Consider the following 24,765-nt stretch of genomic DNA (forward strand, 5'->3'; position numbering starts at 1 on the left):
TACCACCACCGTCCCGTTCTCTCTTACATCGGTACACTCCCGTAACCGATTCTTCCTAGAGGAGAGTTTCTTTCGCGCGAATACCGTGTACGGACATACATACGTAGGTATCCTCTGTACACGTACGTATATCGCGCCATCGGTTCATATTCGCGCGATTTCCAGTCGGCGTACGGGTACTCTCGTTGAGCGGCAATCTCCCGAGCCAGTTAATTAAACCGACGCAAAGCGACGAGCGACGTCGAGCGTTGCTCGAGGAGTCGTCGATGAACGCGATGAAGTTTCGTTCGGGGCGGTTCGGGTGGAAGGGAGAGGAGAACCGTGGAGAAGGAGGGACGACGGTGTACGAGGGGGAGAAGAAGTGGAAAGAGAGAGAGAGAGAGAGAAAAAAAAAAAGTTCACGAGAACGCATCGGCGAAGCACGCTCGATTGGCTCGCGGAAAGAACGCGCCTCGTTCCCTCGACCTATTTTCCGCCCGGTTCGAGTTACGCGCTCGCGCCGATAACCGCCGCTGAAAAACGCGATTACGATCGTGAAACCGACGGAACTGCCGGCGACGACCGCGCTCCAACGGCGAACAATGGAAACGCGCGACGAACGAAGCCCTTTCGAGATCCGTAGCCCTTGCACGGCCCTTGCGCGGCGACGCGTCCTCGTCGTCTTGACGATTTCGACGAACGGTCGCGTAGTAGAGGGCTTTCCAGTGTCGAAATACGAGCAGAGCCGAACAGAGATCGGTCTTCGGATCGAGAGACTCGCTCGAAAACGATCGTTTCGTGTAACTAGCGTCGAAGGTGCGCGCGAGTCGTGGAACTCGGATCGTTTCTCTTCGTTATTTTTTTTTTTTCTATAGCGAGAGACGCGATATCGCGAAGCGTTTATTTTTAACGCGTTTCCAACCGCGCCGAAATCTCACCGAGCGTGGCTCGAGAGTACGCGCGCGTATTGGCGCCTTTGCGCGCGCCGAGCACTCGATTCGAAAGATTAAGGACTGAGAATAGAGCGATTTTGAATCGCGCGCGGTTTTGTTTAAGGAGAAATGTATCCAGCGAGTGGAGAAAAATTGCGTGAATATATTGGGAGTGTTTATCGAAGGAATATTGGGGCTTGGGTATCATTGAGTAGCTTTTTCTTATTTGGACGATTCGAGAGAGAGAGATTTGTCGAGAAAGAAAATAAGAATTCATCTGGTAGAGAAAGTGTAGCAGAAATTACTTTTGGGTTAAGGATTGTGTACCGGTGGACGAGTAATTTTCTTTTGAGTCGATTCGAGGGAAAAACCAGCGGACAAAGTACGTCAGGAATTATTTTCGAGTTGAAGAGTACCACGAGTAGTTTCGTTTCGAGCGATTCGATTCGAGAAACGATCCAAAAGCAACGATTATCCCGGGAGAAAAATCGGTGCGCGCACGAACCGTGAGAATCGTTCTTTTTTTTTTTTTTTGTTTAAAGAAACATCGAGACAATGTATCACCGGACGAGTAGTTTTTTTCGCGATCGACGAGGCGCGGCTCGATTTATCGACGCGTACGGGACGTAAACATCGCGAACATCGTAAATTAACCTAAGCACTAATAAAAACGGTAATAAGAGTTACGAGCGTATAAATCGACGAAATTGAACCTCGGTATTATTATCGTTTTGTATCGATGCTATTTGCTATTCGGTAACGCGCGGAGATAGGCCGACCGTATCGGTCGCCGACACGACGAGGCGGGACACGATTTCGCGAGATACCACAGAGAAGGATGAATATATTTTTTTCCCCCGATCGTTTTCGCGTTAAAATATGTGAATTTTTTTCCACGCTGTTCCATCTTAACCGAACGTGGAATCTTTTTTTCACCTCGGTTCGTTTCAACGTGCCTACCCCGTTAACCGAGAAACGATCGACTCTCTTTGTATTAGGAAACGGAGAGGTTCGTTCGCGGTCCGGACACGCACCCAGGACGGTCAAAGGGACCGGATCGGAACGTTAGACGCGACCATCGTCGGACGTTTAATACACGTCGGAGTGAAACGTTCCGACTAATTGAGTTCGGAGTAACTCACCAATTGACAATAATATCGACTTTATTACACCGCGCTGAACGACCAACGGGGCGAGGTTCAGCGTTAATTGCTATTAAAATACCTAACCGCAGGTATTAGGTAACCCCTGATATATCGCGCTGTCGGGAACAGGCGGAGCTCTGCTAGTTCCCCGTTTAAAAGACACGTAACACGAGGACGATTACCGGGCCGGCGGTGCCTCTTCTCTTCCGGTGGACAATTCCGAAAGTAAGCGCGCGAATTCGCGCTCGATTCGATCGAACACCTTACCTACCTACCTCTTTTCGACCAGTTTCTCTCAGCCGGAGAAACTCGAACCATCCAACCCGATTCGTGCTCTCGCTTTCCAATACGATAGCGATCGCGGGGCCCGCTCCGAATCGCGTACGTCCGCTCGCGATACGCTCGAGCGAGCCCGCGCGAGTATCTTCGACGGCTCGTGTTCCAGAGTATTGCAACGCAAGGTCTCTCTTCTTCACCCTACGAGAGTATCGTCTCGTTACTCGCGATCGTTGCGCGTCTTTCTCGTCGTTTCTGTTCCTCGAGTCGATTCAAAATGGACCGTCTACGAGCCCGAAAGCCAACTGTTTCTCGCGCTTCTATTACAGCTGTTAGAAAGGTACGTAGGTACGGAACATTTTTTACTTTCGTCCTCGCGTGATTATTGTCCATTAACCGGATTCCATCGATGCAAATTTCAAGCGAATCTTTGGAATATTGAACTGTTCGGAAAGTCGTCCTTTTCCAAAATGGTAGTAGAATATTTGTAGAATAGTAGTAGAATAGTACGCTCTGAAAACATCGTGTTTCATTTTCAATAGAAAATAACGAAACTACTTTCCGTACAATACGAAACGATCTATGTATCTAAGATGACGTTTACTGTTTCCGTTTAGGAAAACGTGTCTATTTTATTCTTCTTTAGAATTTCTCTCCCCGGAATGGTTTCCAAGAACCTTGGTTCTTCCTCTAACGGTTACTATCTTTCGGTAGAAACTAGTTGGACAAAATGCGAACGTATCGGAGAAGAACACTCGTCGTAGTAACGTCTCGCGATTATCCGCGAAGTAGTTCGTTCGGTGTGTCGCGCGGTAATCCAAACACCATCGAATAGAAAAGTTCGACCGATAACGTTAACTCCGTTCGTGTCTCCTTCCCTTTTTCCTACCCTTTTTTTCCGCGTTTGGACCGCAATTGACACCGTGCTTCAACCGGTTCCTCGGGATTGAAACAAAAACTAATGCATTTATCGTCTCGCAAATAACATTTATCGGTTTCCGATCCAATTCGCGCGCAAATTGCCTGTTCCGTGAATACTACTAACGTGGCCCGAACGTCGCACTGTTCTCGGTATCAGTTATCGTTACCGAGTAGACAAGGGAGACGAGGTAACTCCTCGTGGTTGGGTACACGGTTCCGTCCGGACTCTGCGTTCACCTCCGTACGATTAATAATCTCTACGGAGAAAATTTACCGCGCCGTGGAGGAGACGTGTCACCGTTTTCCGCGTTCGCGGCTCGTTCGTCGAGTCTTGTCGGAAATCGGTGCGTGGTATCGTGAAAGGGAATACTTGTTCGCGCGCATCGAAGAAGCTCTCCGTCGAGCGATCCGCGAGCGTTTCGAGACGTCGTTCGACGAGTACGCGATTTTACGCAGCCGTACGAAGCGTACGGGCAACGAGCGCGGGCTGTTACCGCACGAGACGAAGTTGCGCAAGCAACCGACCACGGTGGTCTGCTACGAATGGTTCTCCGTTTGGTGATCGCGAAAGGTAACGATTTATCGCGCGTGGTACGTCGATGAATGCACGGGGGGAACGCGACGATTCGTAGGACACCGTTACCGAGTGTTGCGCGCAATTATCGTACGATTCGGTGGGGAATCATCGAAACGATAAATCGTAGCGGCGCGAGCGACTTGGGCCACCGTCGTAACCCAGGGACAAATTTTCGCCGACCGTGTCCGCGGGTTGTCGCTAGGCACGCGACACTACCGCGATACCGGTATTGTACTTGACGTCTCGCGACCGTTACCGAACGTTGCGCATATTATTCTATAATTCGGTGGAGAATCGTCCAAACGATAAATCGTAACGGCGCGAGCAACTTGGGCCACTGTCGTAACCCAGGGACAAATTTTCGCGCACTGTGTCCGCGAGTTGTCGCTAGGCGCGAGATACCGGTATTGTATTTGACGTCCCGCGACCGTTATCGAGCGTTACACACAATTATCGTACGATTCGGTAGGGAAACCATCGAAACGATAAATCGTAGCGGCGGTGAGCGACTTGGGCCATCGTCGTAGCCATCGGTAGCTAGAGACAAATTTTCGCCCACTGTGTCCGCGGGTTGTCGCTAAGCACGTGACACCACCGCGATACCGGTATTATACTTGATGCCCCGCGATCGTTATCGAGCATTGCGCACAATTATTGTACGATTCGGTGGGGAATCATCGAAACGATAAATCGTAGCGGCGGCGAGCGACTTGGGTCACCTTCGTAACCATCGGTAGAGCCAGGGACAAATTTTCGTCCACCGAGTCCGCGGGTTGTCGCTAGGCACGAGATACTGGTATTGTACTTGACGCCCCGCGACCGTTACCGAACTTTTCGCACAATTATCCTACGATTCGTTGGGGAATCATCGAAACGATAAATCGTAGCGGCGCGAGCGACTTTGGCCACCGTCGTAATCATCGCTAGCGAGGGACAAATTTTCGTCGACCGTGTCCGCGGGTTGTCGCTAGGCACGCGACACCACCGCGATACCGGTATTGTACTTGACGCCCCGCGGCCGTGCACTTAGCCCGTGTGCAGAACTTACACCGGTGCGCGTGGAACGATGCGCGCTCGCGCGCACACGCGCACACCTAGAGTGCGCGCGCTCGCGAACCCGCGATCACACATAGGCGGTACATAGAGGGTGAAGTTAGGTGTGCGCTGCTGGATTTTCCAGGGTTTTCCCGGGGTTGCGGTAGAGCAGTGGAGGATGGGGTGGAGGGTGGTGGCGTGTAGAAGGGAGTAGGTGGGTTGGGGGGAGGAGGGGTGAAAGAGGAGGAGGAGGAGGAGGAGGAGAGGGATGGGATACGAAGCGGGTTGAGTCGGACTGCGAAGAGGAGTAAAGGGGTGAGGGAGGACGGTTGTAGTGGAGGGAGGAACTATAATGAGTGGTGCGCGTGAGGGAGAGCAGGATAAAAAGGGGGTGAGAGGAGGTGGCTCGGGGGAGGGACCGCGGGTTGAAGAGGAGGTGGTGGATGAGGTGGAGGAGGAGGAGGAGGAGGAGGTGGAGGTGGAGGTGGAGGTGGAGGTGGAGGTGGAGTTGTAGGTGGAGGAGGAGGGAGGCGGAAGCAGGGTAGTACGGGGTAAAAAGGTTGGAAGCTGTGGCAACCGGCGGCGCGAGAGGCGCGGGTACGGGGGTTGTCGAGGGGAGTCGAGGGGGCGAGGGGGCAGGCCGGGAGCTATGGAGAGCAGGAAAAGGGGCGGTTAGAGTGGGCCGCAGGGGGGAGTAGGGTGGGTGGATCGAGAAGGACGGGTCAATTTAAGCCCCGAGGAGGGAGGGAGGGGGTAACGCCGTGCAACGGCGGGCCTAAAGGCGGCGAAACGGCGAAAAATTTCAGCGCCCGGTTTCAGCCGGTTCGATCGCCGAAACGCGAACCGGCCCAGTGATCGAGTCTCGCGGCGGTCTGCTGCGAACGCGTCTCGCGCGGACTCGCGCCGTGTGGGAAAACGCGCGCGTCGAACCCAGACCCGGAAAACTCTCGGCCGCGTAACGAGGGTACCTAGCTCTCGCGCGGTGCCGCGTCGCCCGGTGGTGTGCTCACCGTCGATTCCGCCTCGAGTGCCCGACCGCGTCGCGGCCGATAATCGTCGCGCTGCTCCCGCCGCGATCCTCTTCCGACGCGAACAAAGGTGCCAACCGGAGAAGACGCGCGAGACCAACCGACGATCGATCCCGAGAGCTTGTGTGCGTTCCCACCCGAGAACACACCGACAGTCATCGCGTCGCTAGATCATCGATCGTCCGTGGAACGCCGCAACCGTCCCAGGACACCGTGGCCCCGTGCGTCCCTCGTCTTCGACCCCAGATTCTTCTGTATCAGGTGGGAGGAAAAGAAAAAAAAAAAAAGAAACGAACCGGGAACAATCTCGCGACGTTCTTGCGCGCGAAGAACACCGCGTTCGCACCCCCTTGAAATTCTCGAGTAACCCCCCTTCCGTACAAAGATTTCGAGACTTGGAACACGGTACCGCTCGGAACGAACTTGTTCAATTTTCCAGCCGTCGGGTAATTCCCTTTTCGGCGACCCAATTGGCGAACCAGTCGTCCGGTTACTCGAAAAATCGTCTGGTGTTCCAAGGGTTGTGAATTTTTCGGCGGGAATGTTTTTACTAGAGAAACTTCTTTCGATCGGATCGAAAGACGAGTCTCGAGGAAGACACGGTCGGGGTAGGTAGCAGGGCGGCTCGATCGCGAGTTTCGCGCGCGGCGACGCTGTCGTCGTCGCCGTCGTCGTCGTCGTCGTCGTCACCACCGCCGGGAGCGCAAGACACGAGGCTCGAGACGGCATTGTTCGCGAGAGTCGAGGGCAAAAAAGTTTGGCGTCGGCTGTGGTGGCGACGCGAAAGGGCGGCCCCGCCGGGGGTGTGTAATCGAGAACGTCGACGGCGGAGGAGGAGGGTCGGTCGGTCGGTCGGTGACCCAATTCGAGGCGGCGGGGTTTTTCGAACGGCGCGAAAGTTGAACGTGACCGGGAGGGAAAAGTTTTCGTGACCGCGGCGAGGCTAGTCGAGGCGAGTCGAGGCGATGCGAGTCGATGCGAGTCGAGTCGAGGCGAGGCGATGCGAGTCGAGGCGAGTCGAAGCGAGACGAGGCGAGCACCGTAGCCGCGCCTCGGCTCTTGGATCCTCGAGGACTCGAGGACGGCGGCGCGGGCTGCTGGCTCTCTCGGTTTCTCGCGCTGCTCTCGGAGACCCCGCGCGCGGCTCCGCGACCCCGACCCCGACCCCGACGGATACGACTCGCTCCAACGGCTCGTTCGAACTTCGCCGCGTCACGCTGCGCGGCTATTTCGCGACCTGGCGCCGGATAACTGCCAGCCGTTTCGCGACAGCTGCGCGACGTTAGCGTTCTTTCGTTCCTCGCCGCGATATTAGGAGACTCGATCTCGACGATATCAAAAACGCGTTCGCCACGGCCTCGGGGACGGGAGAGAACGATCGGGAAGACCTCTTCTCGCCTCGTTTAGAGAAGCGTTCGAGTTTTCGTCCCTTGCTACTCGCGCGAGACCCCACGTAGATCTCTGCCTAGCTCACGAGAAAAGTGCACGGAGGTCCGTAAACGATTCGGACTCGTTAACCGAGAAAGAGCTCTTCGACTCCTCTCCGGGATACATCGAACGATACAATGTCGACGGTATCAAAAATGCATTTGCGTCAGCTCGAGGAGAAGCGTCAGCTTTGTCCGTCGACGGATCGAAATCGTAACGATATCGTAGACCCTGCGGGAAAGTTTGCGCAGTGGTGACCCATGGATTTTCCATCGACTGTACAGTTTCTGGACTGTCCAGCTGGCAAAGTATCGCGTAAACGACCACGAATGGTTCGGATTCGACGATCGAAGGACACTTCTTTTCGCTGGTCTCCGTTGGGCGTCGAGAACGTTAAAAACAATGATCACAGATCGAGTTCTATGGTCCTAGTTTTTGAAAGAGAGCTTCGTAGCTTTCGACCGATCGAAATCGAGATCGAGGACACAAAATCGTACGAATACGGACCCGGTGAGTCTACGGAGGCGTTTACCATGAACTCTCTATCGACTTTGCCCAGTTCCTGGTAAAGAGACGAGGAAAGTGTCGCGTTAACCCGCGTCCATAAACGGTTTAAACTCGTTAACCGAGACAAGACGAGTCGTACACCGCGTCTTCCGATATTTGTTCGATCCGATACAGGAAACCTAGGTCGTATCGACAGATAACGCAATTTATCTATTCTTATCCTGTCGTTATCGCATCGAGCGAGATCGTTATCGTCTCCTTCGAACTTTGTATTTTTCTCGCGGCTCTCTCGATACGGTTATTTATAGAGACGCGTTTCTATCTCGTTTTGCGTTGTTTCGTTGCTAGCCACGGGGCACAACGCGCCCGGCGATACGTCCACCGAAATCCACCCCAGTCTTTCGTATTTAGACTTTACGTTCACCGGTTATTTATACCGTCCTTGATCTTTTTATTTACCGACACTTTTGCACGATTCTTCCTGTTCCCGTTCCTTTACCATTCGTTTAATTTCCTTAGTCCGTTTAATCGTTCCGCCAATATCTTCCCAGTCGGGTTTGAAATCGGCTTTCGAGCGTCTCTACGCGATGTGTATCGTACGTAAACTTTCTTTGTTTACATAACGAAGACGCTACGAATCAATTAATCGATTTATTCATAGCGGTTTCTCGGTACCGTTCAAAAGGATTCGGACTCGATTCCTGGGACAACCGTCGCTGAAATTTACATCCGACTTGGCCTGAGTTAATACGACCGTAAACGTTTTTCCAACTTGCTCCTCGTTCTCCGCGGGAAGCGTTGTTTGCTTTTTCCTCCGTTCGAAACTTCCAGTGTATTAACAACAGTTTTGGCGATACGTCATTGTCAACTGTTACGCGCCGCATTACCGTGCAAGGAATGTCTCGCAACGGTGCAGTTTACCACTTAACATTCCCCGTTCGTCGTTTAGAAAAGATTGACGGAGCGAAGAAAATGAATAGGGTTTCGTGCGAGATACGTTCGAAACTTTCCAAGTGACGAACGGACTATTTATTTCGCGAATAAATCGTTAACGGTCCGGTAAACACGGAAACGAATATAAAAAATATATATATATGTGTATATACACGTAGATAGATACCACTCGCGATCAATTACGCTCGATTTCGGTCGATCCGCAACGACGAACGATTTTCATCTCCGTGGTTTCACGTTGGTGTCGCAAAGTAGCGAGCAACTCTTGACACGATGTTGCTTGTTAACTTGAAAACTAGAGTTTTGACTTTCGTCCTCTTACTCGAGATTACGCCCTACATCCTCTTCGGTCGTCCAACGCGCTCCGAGGCGGCGCTCGATCCAAGTTTTCGCCCCGGAAAACTTTTCCTTCGAGTGGAACGAAAGGATCTTCTCGCGCGACGTCCTCGTTTGATACTTTCGCAACGGGACACGATGTTTTCGCTCATCGATTATCGACGAATCCGTGCGCGCAAAAGTTTCACCAGCCACGTATTTCAGGGACAACGCCGCGCCAGCGGGAAACGCAACGGTTTCGTTATTTTCGACGCGGACCGAACGACGCGGGACTAACAAAAATACGAGAATTACATAAACCGAAGTACCAGCTACCGCGTAGCGATGAAAATAGACGACAAAAACTTGGCATATTATCGAGTAACCCCACCGGGGACCGTCTGCGAGCTGGAGATCGTTCGCGCGCGAAAAGAAACGCGACGCCGATCGAACGACTCGGGAGACGGACGAATCGTTGGACGAAGGATCGTAGTTTTTTTTTTTTTTTCGAAGAGGAGGATGCTAACGAAACTTTACGAAACCGATTTACGAGGATGAATACAATTTTCGAAGAGTTTCGAGCGCAGAAAAAAATTGTAATCGACTCGAGAACGGTAATTCGAAATTGAAGGTTTAAAATTTTGGAAATTGTGAAGTTGATGCATTGAGAGATGGTAACGAAACCTGACGAAACTGATTTATGAGGATGAATACAATTTTCGAAGAGTTTCGAGCGCAGAGAACGATTCTAATCGACTCGAGGACGGTAATTCGAAATTGAAGGTTTGAAAATTTCGAAATTGTGAGATCGACGCATTGAGAGATGGTAACGAAACCTTACGAAACCGATTAATAGGAGGAATACAATTTTCAACGAGTTTTGAGCGTAAAGAACGATTCTAATCGACTCGAGAACGTTTAAAAATCTCGAAACCATGAGATCGACGCCTCGACATCAAGAACGATGGAAAAGAAGTACGCGAAAGCTTCTTTATTCTTTTTTTTTTTTTTGTTTCGAATATCTCGAAATCAGAATTCCGAATGTTCGATTTCGGTTACGTTACACGACGGAAGAGGAATTTTCGTTTCAACGGGAGAATCACGCGACGGATGACCAGCGGTGAAATAATTTTTTTTTCTTCTTCTTCTTCTTCTTCTTTCTGTTTTAATTATCGTCGTTAAATCCGTCGAAGAACGTTCTCCCTCGCGGGTGCACTTTGGTCGCGTTTTCGATAAAAATTGCGAGACCGATCATCGGGCACGTGCACTCGATTAATATTTTCTCGCGGGCAGGTTCGGCCAGCGATTCTCACCTTCCCGCCAATCGACAATTCGGAGAACCGGAGTATCTCTCTCTCGCTATAGGAACAGGCGCGTGTCCGAGTTTGCGGAAAAATTTGACGAACTCCGTGCGCGATTTCTTTCGACGGCTATCGAGCGCGAAAAAATATCAGGGACCGAAGGGGGGAGAAAACGACGACGACGACGACTACTACTACCGACGATGACAACGACGACGTGGAGGAAGAAGAAGAAGAAGTAGAAGAAGAAGAAGTGGAAGTAGAAGCAGTAGAAGCAGAAGGAGAAGGAGTATTCAGCGTCGAACGGTATCGTAGCAGTGACCTGCGAAAAGATTGGCGAAGCCAGCTAAGTGCGTGAGTGGAAAAGGGATGCAAGCCTGACGGTTGTCGATGCCGGTGGAGGTGGGAAAGGAGGTGGCGGAGGTTGGGGTTGCTAGTGGTGGGAACTATAATGAGTGGCGGCTGTGTCGGGCGAAGGGAAGAGGGCGAGGACGAGGGCGGTGAGCCGGAGGGTGTGGGTGAGGAGGTGGAGGAGGGAGGAGAGTGAGGTGGAGGAGGGTGAGGCAGAGCGAGAATGAGCCAGGGGAAAGAGAGACGGGAGCGAGCTACCGAGGGAGGGAGAGAGCAGAAAGAGAGTAGAGAGAGAGTGGAGAGGTGGGAGGTGAGCGAGGGGTGGTAGAGACGGTTACAGAGGGGGTGGGTAGGGTGAAACGAGATGGGCGAAGGGTACAGGTGGCGAAGGAGGGTTGGTCGGTGAGTGTGGGAAAGCGTGTAGCCTCTGCCTCCTCCCTTTTCCACCCACCGGCCACCCTTCTGCCAGCCTGCTGCTCGGTCCAAAGGGGAGACAGGAGGGGCCAGAGGGGCAGGAAAAAGGGAACTAGAGCTGGCCGAGGGGGACGGGAGGGCCAGGAAGGGGTTGTCGCACGCCTATCCGCTCGATAGCAGCTTACAGTCCGTGCACGTTCGTTACCCCCTAGAATTTTGTGCCCCATCTTTTTCGAGATTCCCGGGGACGGAAAGATTTTTTTTTTACAGCGAACGCGTCGATCGTCGGTCCGGCCGCGTCGACGTTTCGCGACCTCGGTGCACCCGGACCAATCACTCCCAACGAAACCCGGGCCGTACGAACCTTTCCGTCCAACGACCATCGAAACCGATCTCGCTCGAACGTGAACTACGTTGAGCTACGTTTAGCTACGTTTAGCTACGTTGGAGCGCGCGCGTTCGAGAAACAACCACGAGGTACCAATCGCGAAATCGATTCGCACGGGAGAAACGAACGAACACCGTGGGAGTAAATCTCTCGCGATGAGACACCCTCTACCTCCCTGTCCGATACACGTCGCCGGGCGGAGAATTTTTCGCGAGACTGTACGACGAAAAGGGTCTCGTGGCTAGAATTTCTTAGGAGAATGTCGTTAAACGCGCGTCTACCGGCGTTAAATACGTGCTCGCTCGCAAATTGTGGCAGTTGGACCGGCCTCCCGTTACGTACGTACGTTGGTACGCGTACACGTAGCTGATACGTTCGCTAGGTAGCACGCGATGGAAAAGAGAGCGTTACGCGGAACGTGGGGCTCGACTGTTTCCTAGGTCTCCGTGAACGGGACTTCGTCCTGGAAAACCCTGAAAATTGATTTTCCAGGCGCGGTCTCCCGCGGTGTACCCACGCACAGGTCTCTCTCTCTCTCTTTCTCTCTCTCTCTTTCTCGCTCTCCCTCTCTCTCTCTCTCTCTCTCTCTCTCTCTCGGTTGCATCGATTTTCACCTGGCTCTCCTCGCATCCCCTGCAGCTCGAACTGAAACCAGTCGTGTTCATTCAGACAACCGCCGGACGAAAAGAAGGGAAAAAATCTGGGTCAACGAAATTTCGAGAAGCAAGCTCCGGCGGTGGTTGCGCTGGAAGAATATACGGGGGGTCGAGTCCTCGCCGCGATCGAACCCACGGCCATCGCGAATCCTTTCCAGGCGAAATTTTTCGAGATTTCACCGTACGCCTCCAGAACACGGGGGTTACCGGGGGCTCCCCACGGGGGTTCCCGAACGCGTGGACGCGCTCGTGTGAAACGCGCACACCGACACGGAGAGAAAAATAGAGAGAGAGAGAAAGAGAGAACACTGTCCCGCGGAATACGTTGAATTACGAGGCGAGCGAAAAATATGGCGGACGATAAATTTTCCGTTCGCGTACCCACCGCCGCCCCCGGTCGGTCGTTGAAGCCGCGACAACGATGCCGAGCGGGCGCCGCGCCGCGCCGCGCCACGCCAGGCCGCGCCACGCCGCACCGCGCCGCACCGCGCCGCGCCGCGCCGCGGACGTGGAAACACGAGCACGAGGAAAAATTGTAACGGCGCGACGACGGTGGTGGGTCCTGTTGCGCCTGGCGACCCGTCTGAAAGTCGGTAAAACGAGTTAAGTCGGTCGGACAAGGGGAAACCGAAACTCTTTCGACTTTGAAACTTTCCAGCGGAGCGCCGCCGGGACGAATTTACGAACACGCCACCCACCAACACACCCACCCACCGAACCACCCGGTCGGCTACCAGCGGAGGTGGAGATCGGCGAACTCGGGAGTTCGCTCGGGCGTTTCGTAACCTTTTTTGCATTCGTCTCTCCCCACCCGTGCCGCCTACTCGCTCGCTCGCTCTGCCTCTGGATAACGACTCGTGGGGATTCCGCGAAAGGAAATCGGAACGATGCGGGCTGGGGAAAAATAGTTTTCCCGAAGAGGAGAAAATTCCCCGGCGCGAGACGATCCTCTCGAAACTTCCCTCCTCGCCTTCCGGTTTACGATTTGTTCCGTTTCCAACGACTCGAGGACGCGAAAACTCCGCGGACGTTTCACCCCGAGGATAGAGACAAGGGGTCGGTGGGGGTTAGAGAAGGGGGCGGGGACGCGTACTCTGACGTGACGTAGCCGAGGTAACGCGGAAAGGTCGAGGGAAGTCAAGTTGGGTTAGGTTAGCGTCGTAAACGACCGGGGGGAAGGGTCGCGTTTCGCTTCGATAAAGTTTGTTCGATCGGCCGTTAGTCTTGCGTCGAACGGGGAGTGGAGCACGGAACGGGGGCGAACAGGGCGCCCCCTTCCGGTTCGAGCTACCGGGACCGAGACGGGAGATCCTCCGCGTGCGTGTTGCAAACCGCGCGCGGCGCCCAGAGGCTATCGAGAGCAACCGAGAGTTTTCTTTTTTTTTCCTCTCTCTCTCTCTCTCTCTCTCTCTCTCTCTCCCTCTCTCTACCTCCTCCTCCTCCTCTTCTCTCGAGCGAGAGTTTCCCTCTCGCTTTTCTATCTTTCCAACCCTCCTCCCGAAGCTCATCCAGCGCCTGCCCAGTCCCCTACCGCACCGTGGTGCGGCCGACGACGCGTCGTTGACTTTAAGAGCGAACGAACCAAACGCTCCGCTTGCGGGTAAAGCGTGCAACGGCCGCGGCAGACGCGAGCGAGCGTTTAACTTTGTTCCGAAGTTCTCCAAGGTCGTGTGGTGCGGCTGTAGGTCGGTGGTGCGAGAGGAGGCGAGACCGGGGAGGACAAGAGGTAGAGAATTTCCGAGGCCGCGTCATAAATCTCTATCTGCCGCTGCCGGGGGTAAACGCTCGCGGGATATACTTCGGCGACGTCTGTAATTTCGCGCCAGCGGACCAGAGACCCTCTTTCTCTCCCTCTTTATCTCCGTCTCTGCCTCCCAACCCTGTCGCGCGCTCGTTTCCTCCTCCTCCTCCTCCACCACCGCCACCACCCCCGGACCTTACCCGCGTTCTTTATTCCCCTGTCTTCGTTCCTTTTGGCGTTCCCTCGGACCCGCGCGCGTATCAACGATTTATTTCGTCGTTCCTCCGCGAACACCCGCCTATCCCACCGACGTTCGAGTTCACCGAGTAAACGAGGCCCGTTTCCGGTATATACCCCGTGTATGTACTTTCGACGCGGAAAAAGTTCGCGACGATTAACGCGTTCCGTGGAACACGCTCGAATAGTATTCGGAGTCTCACCTGTTACGTTCCGCGTTCATCGAGATATTTCGTTCACCGACCCCCACGGTTCATCGAGTACGACACACTTCCGGTGTACAATCCGGACGCGGATACCTTCGCGACGATTAACGCGTTCCGTGGAATACGACGGAGAATTTTCAGTTTCACCTGTTACGTGCCCATCGACGGCCAACAGTGCAAAGGGGTACGGGTTGTTATTGTCTCGCCGAGTGCCAGTTCGCGACTTTGACTCGCTGGGCACCCTCTTTGGAGCATCGACGGATTATACGCGAGGAAATCGACGGTCGATCATCTTATGTCTCTCGATCGGTTGTACGATGTACTTTCTGTGAGTCGACGAAGCGCAAATGTCGAAAACGAAGGGTTCTTATACGTATATCTACTTCTACGAAGACAGTGGACATTTCTGGAGAATATTGACGATTATACGCAACAAAACCATCGATCGAATCTTGTACAGTTGTGCACACTCCTTTCTCCGAGTCGACGAAACGCAAAAATCGAAAACGAAACGTTCTTACATATTTACTTCTTTCCACGCAAAAAGTGCAAATCTTCGTGGAATATTGACCGATTATACGCAACAAAATCATCGATCGAATCTTGTACAGTTGTGCATTCTCCTTTCTCCGAGTCGACGAAACGCAAAAATCGAAAACGAAGAGTTCTTACATATTTACTTCTTTCCACGCAAAAAGTGCAAATCTCCGTGGAATATTGACCGATTATACGCAACAAAATCATCGGTCGAATCTCGTGCGGTTGTACACTCTCCTTTCTCCCAGTCAACAAAATGCAAAAGTCCGGAAGGAATCGTTCTTATACATTTACCTCCTTTCGCGAAAAAAACGAAAGTCTCTCCAACCGATACAACCGGTCCCGAAATCGGTGCATCTATGATACAAAGATCCACGAGAACGCAACAATTGGCGGAGTAAGAAAATATTGAATTCGGGTGAATACCCGTGAAAATATTCGATTCGGGAGAATATCGAACTGGTGATTCGAAGACGAGAGCCTCTCTCTCTCTCAAGAGAGAACACGTCGGATGATTTACGCGGGTACCGGGCTCGCTTTGCCGCGTACCGTTATTATTCGTTTATTTATAGTGAACGCGCCCATTAACGCGTACGCATCGCGCATACCGCGTTCAGGGGCCCCCGGTGTGTATCACGGTAGTCCAAGAATACGACGTTACGGTGTTTCGATGGTAATAAAACTACAACAGGAGGGTCCTCCTCCTCCTCCCCCTCCTACGTTGTTTAATTCGCGCCCTAACACCTATCCAACCGCCTTATCTACCTGTTCACGGCGATCGACGTCGAGACAACGACGCGTAACCAGTTAACGTGAATTCTTTTCGATCGAACGGGCACGATGTTAATTCCATTCATCGAGCCGGACGTTCGTTCGCGATGTCATCGTTCAAGTCGATCACCGGCCAGGAACGTAATTTCTTCGTCGCCGCGGAGATAAATACGCGCGGGCGCACACGGAAACTTAATAACAAGGGGGGTAGGGCGAGGGCGGGCGTAGAGCGGAGGGGGCGGAAGCCAGGGGACGAGCGGATCGGTGGAAAGTTCTCTCTCATCGATCGGGAAATCCAAGGGGCCGACTAAACAAATTTCCCGCGGCGGACAATAATTTTCCGCGAGGAACGAGGGCGCATGCCACGATTTATGACTAAACTTCCGAGAGGGAAAAATAAAAAGAATCGACCAAGCCTGACCCAGACCCATTTAATCCGTTTGAACGGCGCGCGTTTTGTGACACCTGCTGCACAATCGCTCCCGCTGACAAGTAGTTTCTCTAAATTGCCGCGACGACACAAAGCGTGAAAACGGCTGTTTCGCAGGGAAGGGAGAGAGAGAGTGGGAGAGAGAGAGAGAGAGAGAGAGAGAGACCTCGAAAAGCAAAAATGCACGGTAATTAAGGGAGGACGGGAAAAGCGTTCTCCAGCTTCTCCCCCCCACTACCACCGCGGCGCGGCTACACCGGAGGGGCTCTTAACGATACAAATAATGCGCGAATTATCGTCGGACCGCTTTTGCGTTTTCGTGGTAGGAATCGTTTCGCGGGTGGCACGCGAGAAAAACTTTTACTCGAGAACCGTTCCGTTTGTTCGTTTAATTAGGCGTTAGAAATTACCGGTTGTCGCGGAAACGAGACACACCGAACGACACCGGTTACGACGATAAGGACGCGTTTACTTTTTGTCTGTTCCATCGAGCCGTTTTATACGTACGTATAATTTCATTGTGGGCCTATTACGAATTCTATTCACCCCTCCGTATGTAGGTTAGACTGAATAGCAGCGCGGAGACACGCGCCCGGACCGCCACGATGCACCGTGTCATTTTACACGGTACGATGGAAGCGTTATAATACCGATCATTTTAATCAAAAGAAGACTGACGCGTCGCGGTCCTCGCATTCTTGCACGAAGCACCGAACGGACTGATGTTCTTCGCGCCTAACACCATCCTAACTAAATGTACCGATTGGAAAACTTACAAGGCGAACCAACGATGCGACTGAGTGATGAATTGTGAGCGAAATGGTTCGCTCTTGAACGATTTTATAACGAATAATCGTGAAAGAAATTATTCCAATGTTCTATATTATCTTCGACACCTTAACTTAACATCATCCTAAATGTACCGATTGGAAAACTTACAAGACAAACGAACGATGTGACCGACCGATAAATTGTGAGTGAAATGTTTCACTCTTAAACGATCTTACGACGAATAATCGTGAAAGAAATTATTCCAATTTTTTATATTATTTTGGACACCTTGGTCTAACATCATTCTAAATGTACCGATTGGAAAACTTACAAAGCGAACAAACGATGCGACAAACAGACAAATTTTGGACGAAATGTTTCGCTCTTAAACGATCTTACACCGAATAATCGCGAAAGAAATGATTCCAATGTCCTTCGTTACCTTCGAAAGAGAATCTCGCTAAATAGAGACGGGACTCGATTTCGAATTCGATGTCGCGAGATGATATCCAGCGTTAAATACCTCGTAATCTATCGAATGTTCGCGCAAAACGATCGAACGCGAATTAAATATTTTTCGTATCCACTTACGAGGCCTCGTTAAAATCGGCGCGCAACGCTACGCCCCGGATCCCTCGTTACGCGCGTTTTCTAATTTTAAAAGCGGAATCTTCCCCATTTCGAAATATAATCAGACCGAGATTATTGGAATCGGTAATTTGACCAATATACCCGACGCGAAAATTTATCTTTCCGGGGAATCAATTAGCGGGCATCAGCGTATACTCGATTCGCTCCGAACGCACTTTACGCGCGTACGAATGCGTACGCGTTCGTATAAACGTTGAAATAAAATAATTCCAACTAATATTATCGATGCGTCGAACGTACGACATACGGAGAGGAGTCAAATGTCGCGCCAAGGTCGTATATATTACGGTCCCGGCGAAAGGAGCAATATTTTACATCGTTTCGTTCGTCGAACGACGAACAAAAGAATAACCGAGAACACGAATGCCCAATGAATAAGAATCTAGGAATCGTGTTTTGTCGTTCGCGTTATCGATCGACGTTCCTTCGAATTTTTATTTCTTTCGAACGAAATTCAAAGTTCGATGCACGAATCGTCGTCAGAAATGACGTACGTTGTCCGCATTCTCGCATTTCGATTCGAATTATTGTTTATCGCGCGAAAAATTAACCGTTACCCGATGATGTTACGTATAGGTCACCGGTGACCGTCGCGACACGCTCGACGCAACCTCGATAAATCCGCGCGACGCCGTGCACGCTCTTTCATTTTCTTTCGTCGACGACGGCGGCCGATTTATCGTCGCGAGTTTACGAAACGAAGTCAGAACTTCCAGACAGTTTGTCGACAACGTTTGACCCAGACCCATTGAAATTCCCCCCCACCCCTCCCACCCGAGCCCAATGGATATCGGTCGAACTTAAACGGCAAAGATTCTTGGCGCGTTTCCCGCGAACCTTGGAAAAAGCGTGGTTCCCTCTACTTTCGATATTTCTAACGAGCAATTAAAACGACTTTTTCAGGGAAGTGTTTACACCTGAGCGGACTGACACCCGAACCACTGACGGCGGATGACGATTACAAGCTGTTGCGCTTCGGTATCGGTTTCACAAATATGGTGGCTCGCGCCACCAAAGGCAGCGCCGATCTTACGAGGAAAGAAATAAAAGAAGGTCAGTATACGAAACGCTAACGAAGAACGAAAAATCCCGAAACTTCCTTTCGCTGATATTTATTCATTGATCGTGTATGTACGTAGACAATCGCGTGTACAAAGATTTATTTAATTTTTCTACAGTTTAGAGTAACCGGTTCGCATCGTTACCAGGCTTTGTGTCGTCTTGTTAACCGATTTTTCACTTTGAACGCGAACGGTCGTACGACGCTGCTTCGAAAACGACCGACGTATCGACGTGAACGCGAGAAGCGTACAATGTTCGCTTTTTAAAATTCCAGCTAGGATGGAGAACTGGTCGGGGAAAAAAGTAGAAAAAATCGCTCGGAAACATTTTCGATTAAACGCGGGAAACGTTAAAAAAGTGACTCCCCTTTGAAATTTCGAGCGAAAAAAAAAAATTTCCTCGTACAGGCCTGACACGTTGAAACAAAAATTGCACGATTATTTCGCATTTGGAAAATTCGGAAACTGACGAAACGCGATACGTTCGGCCATTAATTGAAGCCAGAAAATAATATTCGATTTCGTCGTATTCGGTTACGTTATACTGGTACGGTTGTTATAAATTAATCGAGGCCCAAATTTTCGAGTCATCGTCGAACGAGGCACGAGCGCGATCTCGTCGCCGAGCGCGAACCATCGTCTAATGCGTGCAAGAATTTTAAACATACCGTGCACACATGGACGACAAAAACCAGCCCATTTCCGACACCGAGCATTACGCTCGAACGTAGAGAATCGGTCGTTCGCGGACAGAAAGATCGAGAAAAGTTTCCAACGCTTTCGGCGTGTACGTTCGCGCTATCGCGAAACCGAGTACATATTTGTCGATGGATGGACGTAGCAGGGATTCTCGCGAAAAGAATGTTTTACAACGTGTCGATAATCGAGATCACCGATCGAAGGTAAGAGTCTCGTCGGTTCGGATGCTTATCGCCGGTTATTTACACGCACTCGTTTCTTCGTTTATTCGGATCGAATATTCGGTTCAAGTTTTTCGTTTCCCTTTTTTCGTTTTGTTTCGATAATTTCGTATTCGCAACAGTGAGATAAATACTCTCCGTAACGTTGCAGATTTAACCTCTCGCGAAAGAAATTCATCGGCTTCCAATAAGATAAAACGTGCTGAAAATATTACGATTTCTTCATCGAGTAATCAGCGACGATAAAAATAATTCTACCGTACTAAAATACGATTCTTCCGTCGCGTGCATTTTCGTCTCGCCGAAGACGATGCCGTCTCGTCGAAACGATGGAGGCTGATTGATTCGTTCCCTCGCGACCGAAACGATACAGTGTAACGAAGTTACGTGCTTAACCGTGGACAGCGAACGATTCTCGTTCTCGTGCATCGTTCGGGAATAACGTTTGTTTTGATACGGATGCAATTCGGTCGATGTTTACGAGAATTCGTCCCTTTCGACCGTGCTCGAAACACTTTCGTTGACAAACGAAAGCGTGGTAAAAAAAATGTATCGGAAACTTTTCGCGAGCCGGTGTCAGCCGACATTCCGACTCGACGATCGAACGCAAAGAATGAAATAAAATACCGACGTAGAACGCAGCGAACGCGGAACACGATATAAGGTTCGCGAACGAAAATGCAAGCAACAACGTGCACGTATCGATAAACGTTGGTTTACTCACTGTGCTTGGATGTTTGCCAGCGCCGAGAAGTTCGACGACGAACAACAGAGCTTCGATTCACGATCTATCGGATGTCGCGATCACTGAACTTTTCCCGTTCGTCGTTGACGAGTCGAAACGATCGTCGCACTGTTCGCGTAACGGATGTATCGACGAAAACGATCGACAAAAATTAACGAGAATCTTCCGATCGGCTTTGACTTTCGACCAGTTCGCTATGCGATCGCCGCCGCGAGGAGACTGGCGGCACGCGGCATCCCAATGTTGCCAACCCCGACACTTGAAATTCTCTCGCGTGCAAGAATCACGGTCCATGCATCGCTTTTAAAATGATGAACGAACTAAGAGCGTCGAGATAACGAACCGAAATACGTTCGTACATCGCGGACATATTTGCATAATTATATAGCGAACTAAAATATACAGAGTGTTCCGAAAATACGCGATACGTTCCGAAAATAAATAAATCGACGAAAAAATAAATACGCACGAAACACGTTGAAAACGTGCAATAAGGTTTTTTCTCGATTCTCGAAACGATCGATTCGGCAAATATTCTTTTCCGGTCGAAATCGTTCGATTTCCTCGCGCCAATGGACAGCGTGTTCGTAAAATTGCGATTGAAAATTTCAATGATAAATACAAACCCACCTATCGACGTGGATGTTACGAAATGACGTTTTTCTTTTATAGGTAGTCACATTCTGTTAGAGAAATTACGGAAATACAAGCCTAAGATCGCGGTATTCAACGGTAAACTCATATACGAAGTATTCTCGGGGAAGAAGGAGTTTGGATTCGGAAGACAGCCCAATCTGGTGGAGGGTACCAGCACGGTAAGACGCAACACGAAAGAAATTTTAAAAATAGACGAATAACGATAATAATAATGATAAAAAAATTAAAAAAAAAAAAAATCAAAAAAAAAAAAAAAATAATAAAAACCAATTCGAATCGCGAATAACTTTCCAATAACACTCGTAAAACGTTCCGATTGCAGTACATGTGGGTGATGCCATCGAGCAGCGCGAGATGCGCGCAGCTGCCGCGCGCAGCGGACAAGGTGCCATATTACGCGGCGCTGAAGAAGTTCCGCGATTATCTGAACGGCACGATCTCTCATCTCGACGAGTCCGACATAGTGTTCGCGGACTCGAAGCTCAAGAAGAAGGATCACGAGGCGATCGAGGACAAGAAGCCGGCGTTCTGCGACGATCTGACGAACGAGGGCGAGAGCCGGATCACGGACGTGAACGGGACGATGGTGAAACAGGAGCCGAACTCCCAGATACCCGGCAAGAAGAAGCGGGGCAGACCGAAGAAGATAAAGAACCCGGAGGATCAACCGTTACCGGATCCCGAGAAACTGGACGCGAACGGGGAGGTGGTGAAGAAACGTCGCGGTCGTCCGAAAAAGATACACCAACAACAGAAGCAACAAGAGAGGGAGATGAGGGAACGGGAGCAGCAACAGCAACAACAGCAACACCAGAGCATGGGCCACCTCGGCGACGGTTACGGAGGCGTGATGCCGAATTGTTTCTCACCGCCGAAGACGTTCGCCCACATGGCCCCTTACCCTCAACCGATGAACGATTCCGGTTTCTACGGCCAGGGGATGAACGACAGCCCGTACAGCATGACCGCGAAACAGAGCCCGGTCCATTTACAGCACTACAGCCAAAGTCCCAAGTCCATGTCGCTCTCGTTCACTCATTCCGATCTCTCGTCGGAGATCAACACAGCGATCTCCTCGGAGAACAACCTGGAACCGTCGCCGTTAACCTCGCCTAGTATCGAGCACCCGGACTTCGAGCCACCGACCAGCATCTCCCAACAGAACATGAGCAACGATCATCGTCAGTACAATCCGGCCGGGAACGGTGAGAACACCGGGCACCACGGTAGTCCCGGTACACCCTCTCATCCGAGTTACACCAGCTACATGGGCTACCACGACCAAACCTCGGACCCCCACAATCCGCATCCACATCAGACAACACCGACCCCGTTGAGTCAAACGACCGACGATCACTCGCACCATTCCCATCCGACTCCTCCGCACACGCATCCCCACACGCCCACCCACTCGTCCATGTCCCCCCATCATCCCCACGAGCAATACGGTATAAAGAGGAACGCCGGCCAGGACGTGGCGTCGAAGAGTCTCAGCGACCTGGAATCTCTAGTCGACCAGATACCGAGCATAGCCGACGGTGGGAGCCAACGTCTCCAACACGCTCACCCGGGCATGACCGACGACGGATCGCTCGCGGAAAAGATGGAGGCTCATCATCAATCTTATCTGTCCGGCTTCACCGGAATGTCTAACGCGGGAATGTCCAATTATAGTCCCCCATTGGCGCCCGGCGGCACCATCTATCCGAGTTCGTTGCACAACTCGCCGAACGACGGCTACGGTTCGCTGTACAGCATGAACGGTCGTCAGCACCAGGACTCGCAGCAACAGCAGCAGCAACAGCAGCAGCAACAACAGCAACAACAGCAGCAACAACAGCAGCACCAACAGCAGCAGCAACAGCACAGCAAGTCGTACACCGTGGAGAATCTAGCGTCCAGCAATTACACGCCTAGCATGAGCCACGGGCATCCCGGTAACTCGTATCCGAACATAATACCCGGGCCACATTATCCCGTGCCGATGGGTTCGACGAACGGTTACCTTTTCGGCGGCCTCGAGCCCAGCCTGATGCAACGCACCTACGCGATGGGCGGTATGAGCGGCATGGGAGGAATGCATCCATCCCTCGGTCACATGGCCAATCCTTATCCCTACAACGGTTCGTATTCTAGTTCCTTCGATGCCTATCCGGCACCGCCAGCAGGGATTCACGCACCCAGCGCGAACTATCCCGGTGGTTACACCAGTGTTGGCAGCGCCACGCCGGGCACTTCGACGCCGCCGTCTTACCTTCCGTCTCACCACAGGCCGCCGGTCGACCTTGCTTACGACGGTGTATGATAATCGATGTAAAAGCTATTCGACGCGATAGCGATTCGAGCGCTATGTTTATCTTTTCTACGTATTTTTACACGTTTAGGATCCGTCGCCGGAACAATCGTCTAACGAAAACGCTTCTCGTTGCGGACGCTCTCTGGCGCGACTTTGCTACTGCGATTCGCGAACTGCGCGCGTTTTTCCACCACCATAACCTCCCCTCTGTCGCACGGAGGGGAGGGACCGAACCTGTTCCCCCACCTCGACCGGTTTTAACCTACTTTCGCGGGAACGGTGGATCTCCATCGGTAACCGTCGCTACCTGTAAACTCGTGGGCGTAGAAACTCGATCGTTTCGAAGATACGAACGATCGATGTAACCTAACCGAGATCGTACAGGGTGTTTACGAAGTCTTGGAACGATCGGGTGGCACGGGGGAATTTCGTGAACGAACTCTGCGTCGAAAGACACGAAGTAGGGTTATCTTACGGTTCGGATGTTCCGACGAGTACGCGTGCGCGTCACGGGGGATTTCCCGGTCGCGATTCTCGTTTCCGGGGCGATCTTCGATACGAGATATATCGTCTTTTGTCGTCGTGGATCGATTCGAAACTTTGTACGCGGCTTCGAGACAACTGCTGTTCAATTTTTCCATCATTGTCTTTACCGTTGTTTGAACAATCGCATCCGTGTCGTTCCATTAAAATTCGAAAACGATTTCGAATCTACTGATCGAAAATTGTTTCGACGAAAGCTTCCGCGAAAGATTATCAAAAATTGTTCATTTCTTTCCGCGATCGTGATTCGATAGAATTTCAAGTGACCCGACGAGTTTCAGAAATCGATTCGTTTCGATAGTTTACAAAACGCTGAGAACTCTTTAAAAGTCCAGAGCGGATGTTCGGAACTCGAATTCTGTTCGACGGTTTCGCCTTGTTTGTCTATTCGCGCCACGAGTTCGGAAACACCCCGTACATCGCAGATATCAATCTTTGTCATCGTAGCGACGGCTGACGCAAATGGCGCAAGCGGGCAACGGGAGTTCACGCGCACTCGAGGTCGTGGGTTCGAATCCCGTCTCTCGGTGTTGTTGTTGAGAAGAAGAAAGAATCCGTCACGGTGTGATTTTTAATATTTTAAATACGTATTATAAAAATATAATTACTTCACGGGTGGGGTTTGCTGCGCGCTATTATAGAATTTTTCCGACATCTTGGGAGCATAACGAACAATCTCATCCGTGTCTCGTGTGTAGTACCACCATCCACACATCATCTTCTTCGTTTCGATGCGAAGGATTCGATGTTTGCGCGTTTATTAATTGCTTTATTAAAATAAAATCGTGTCTCGAATATCCTCGAGTCCAAGAACCATCACCACGTACATATTCGACGCGCGAAAGTGGGTTAAAATATAGTAACAGTGTGGGTAAGAAAATCAGGCGACGCCCTTTCCCTCTCGCGTCGAGTCTCTTCACCCTTGTATCTCTCCGCGTCGATTCCCTCCTTCTCGTTCTCTACCTCTCTATTTCGTCGCGTTGTTTCTCGTT

General features: G+C 51.3%; 2 protein-coding genes across 4 annotated transcripts in view; one reads left to right on the forward strand and one right to left on the reverse strand.

Annotated features, from left to right (window-relative positions):
* Positions 1-20,522, reverse strand: part of Dnmt3 (DNA methyltransferase 3) — a 151,177-nt gene extending 130,655 nt beyond the window's left edge. Inside the window, exon 1 of one of the 3 annotated variants that reach the window (XM_076320788.1) lies at positions 20,257-20,522. The gene's annotated coding sequence lies outside the window, so the exon portion shown is untranslated. The remainder of the gene's footprint in view (positions 1-20,256) is intronic. The other 2 variants (XM_076320786.1, XM_076320791.1) reach the window with 2 other exon arrangements.
* The window catches only part of Tdg (Thymine DNA glycosylase), a 123,258-nt gene extending 100,015 nt beyond the window's left edge, over positions 1-23,243 (forward strand). Inside the window, exons 7-9 of the mRNA XM_076320798.1 lie at positions 18,455-18,604; positions 20,950-21,092; positions 21,257-23,243. Of these exons, the coding sequence (XP_076176913.1) occupies positions 18,455-18,604; positions 20,950-21,092; positions 21,257-23,239 (2,276 nt within the window). The 3' untranslated portion in view covers positions 23,240-23,243. The remainder of the gene's footprint in view (positions 1-18,454; positions 18,605-20,949; positions 21,093-21,256) is intronic.
* The last annotated feature ends 1,522 nt before the right edge of the window (positions 23,244-24,765 follow it).

This window comes from Ptiloglossa arizonensis, chromosome 9, assembly GCF_051014685.1.
Source record: "Ptiloglossa arizonensis isolate GNS036 chromosome 9, iyPtiAriz1_principal, whole genome shotgun sequence".
Lineage (NCBI taxonomy): Eukaryota > Metazoa > Arthropoda > Insecta > Hymenoptera > Colletidae > Ptiloglossa > Ptiloglossa arizonensis.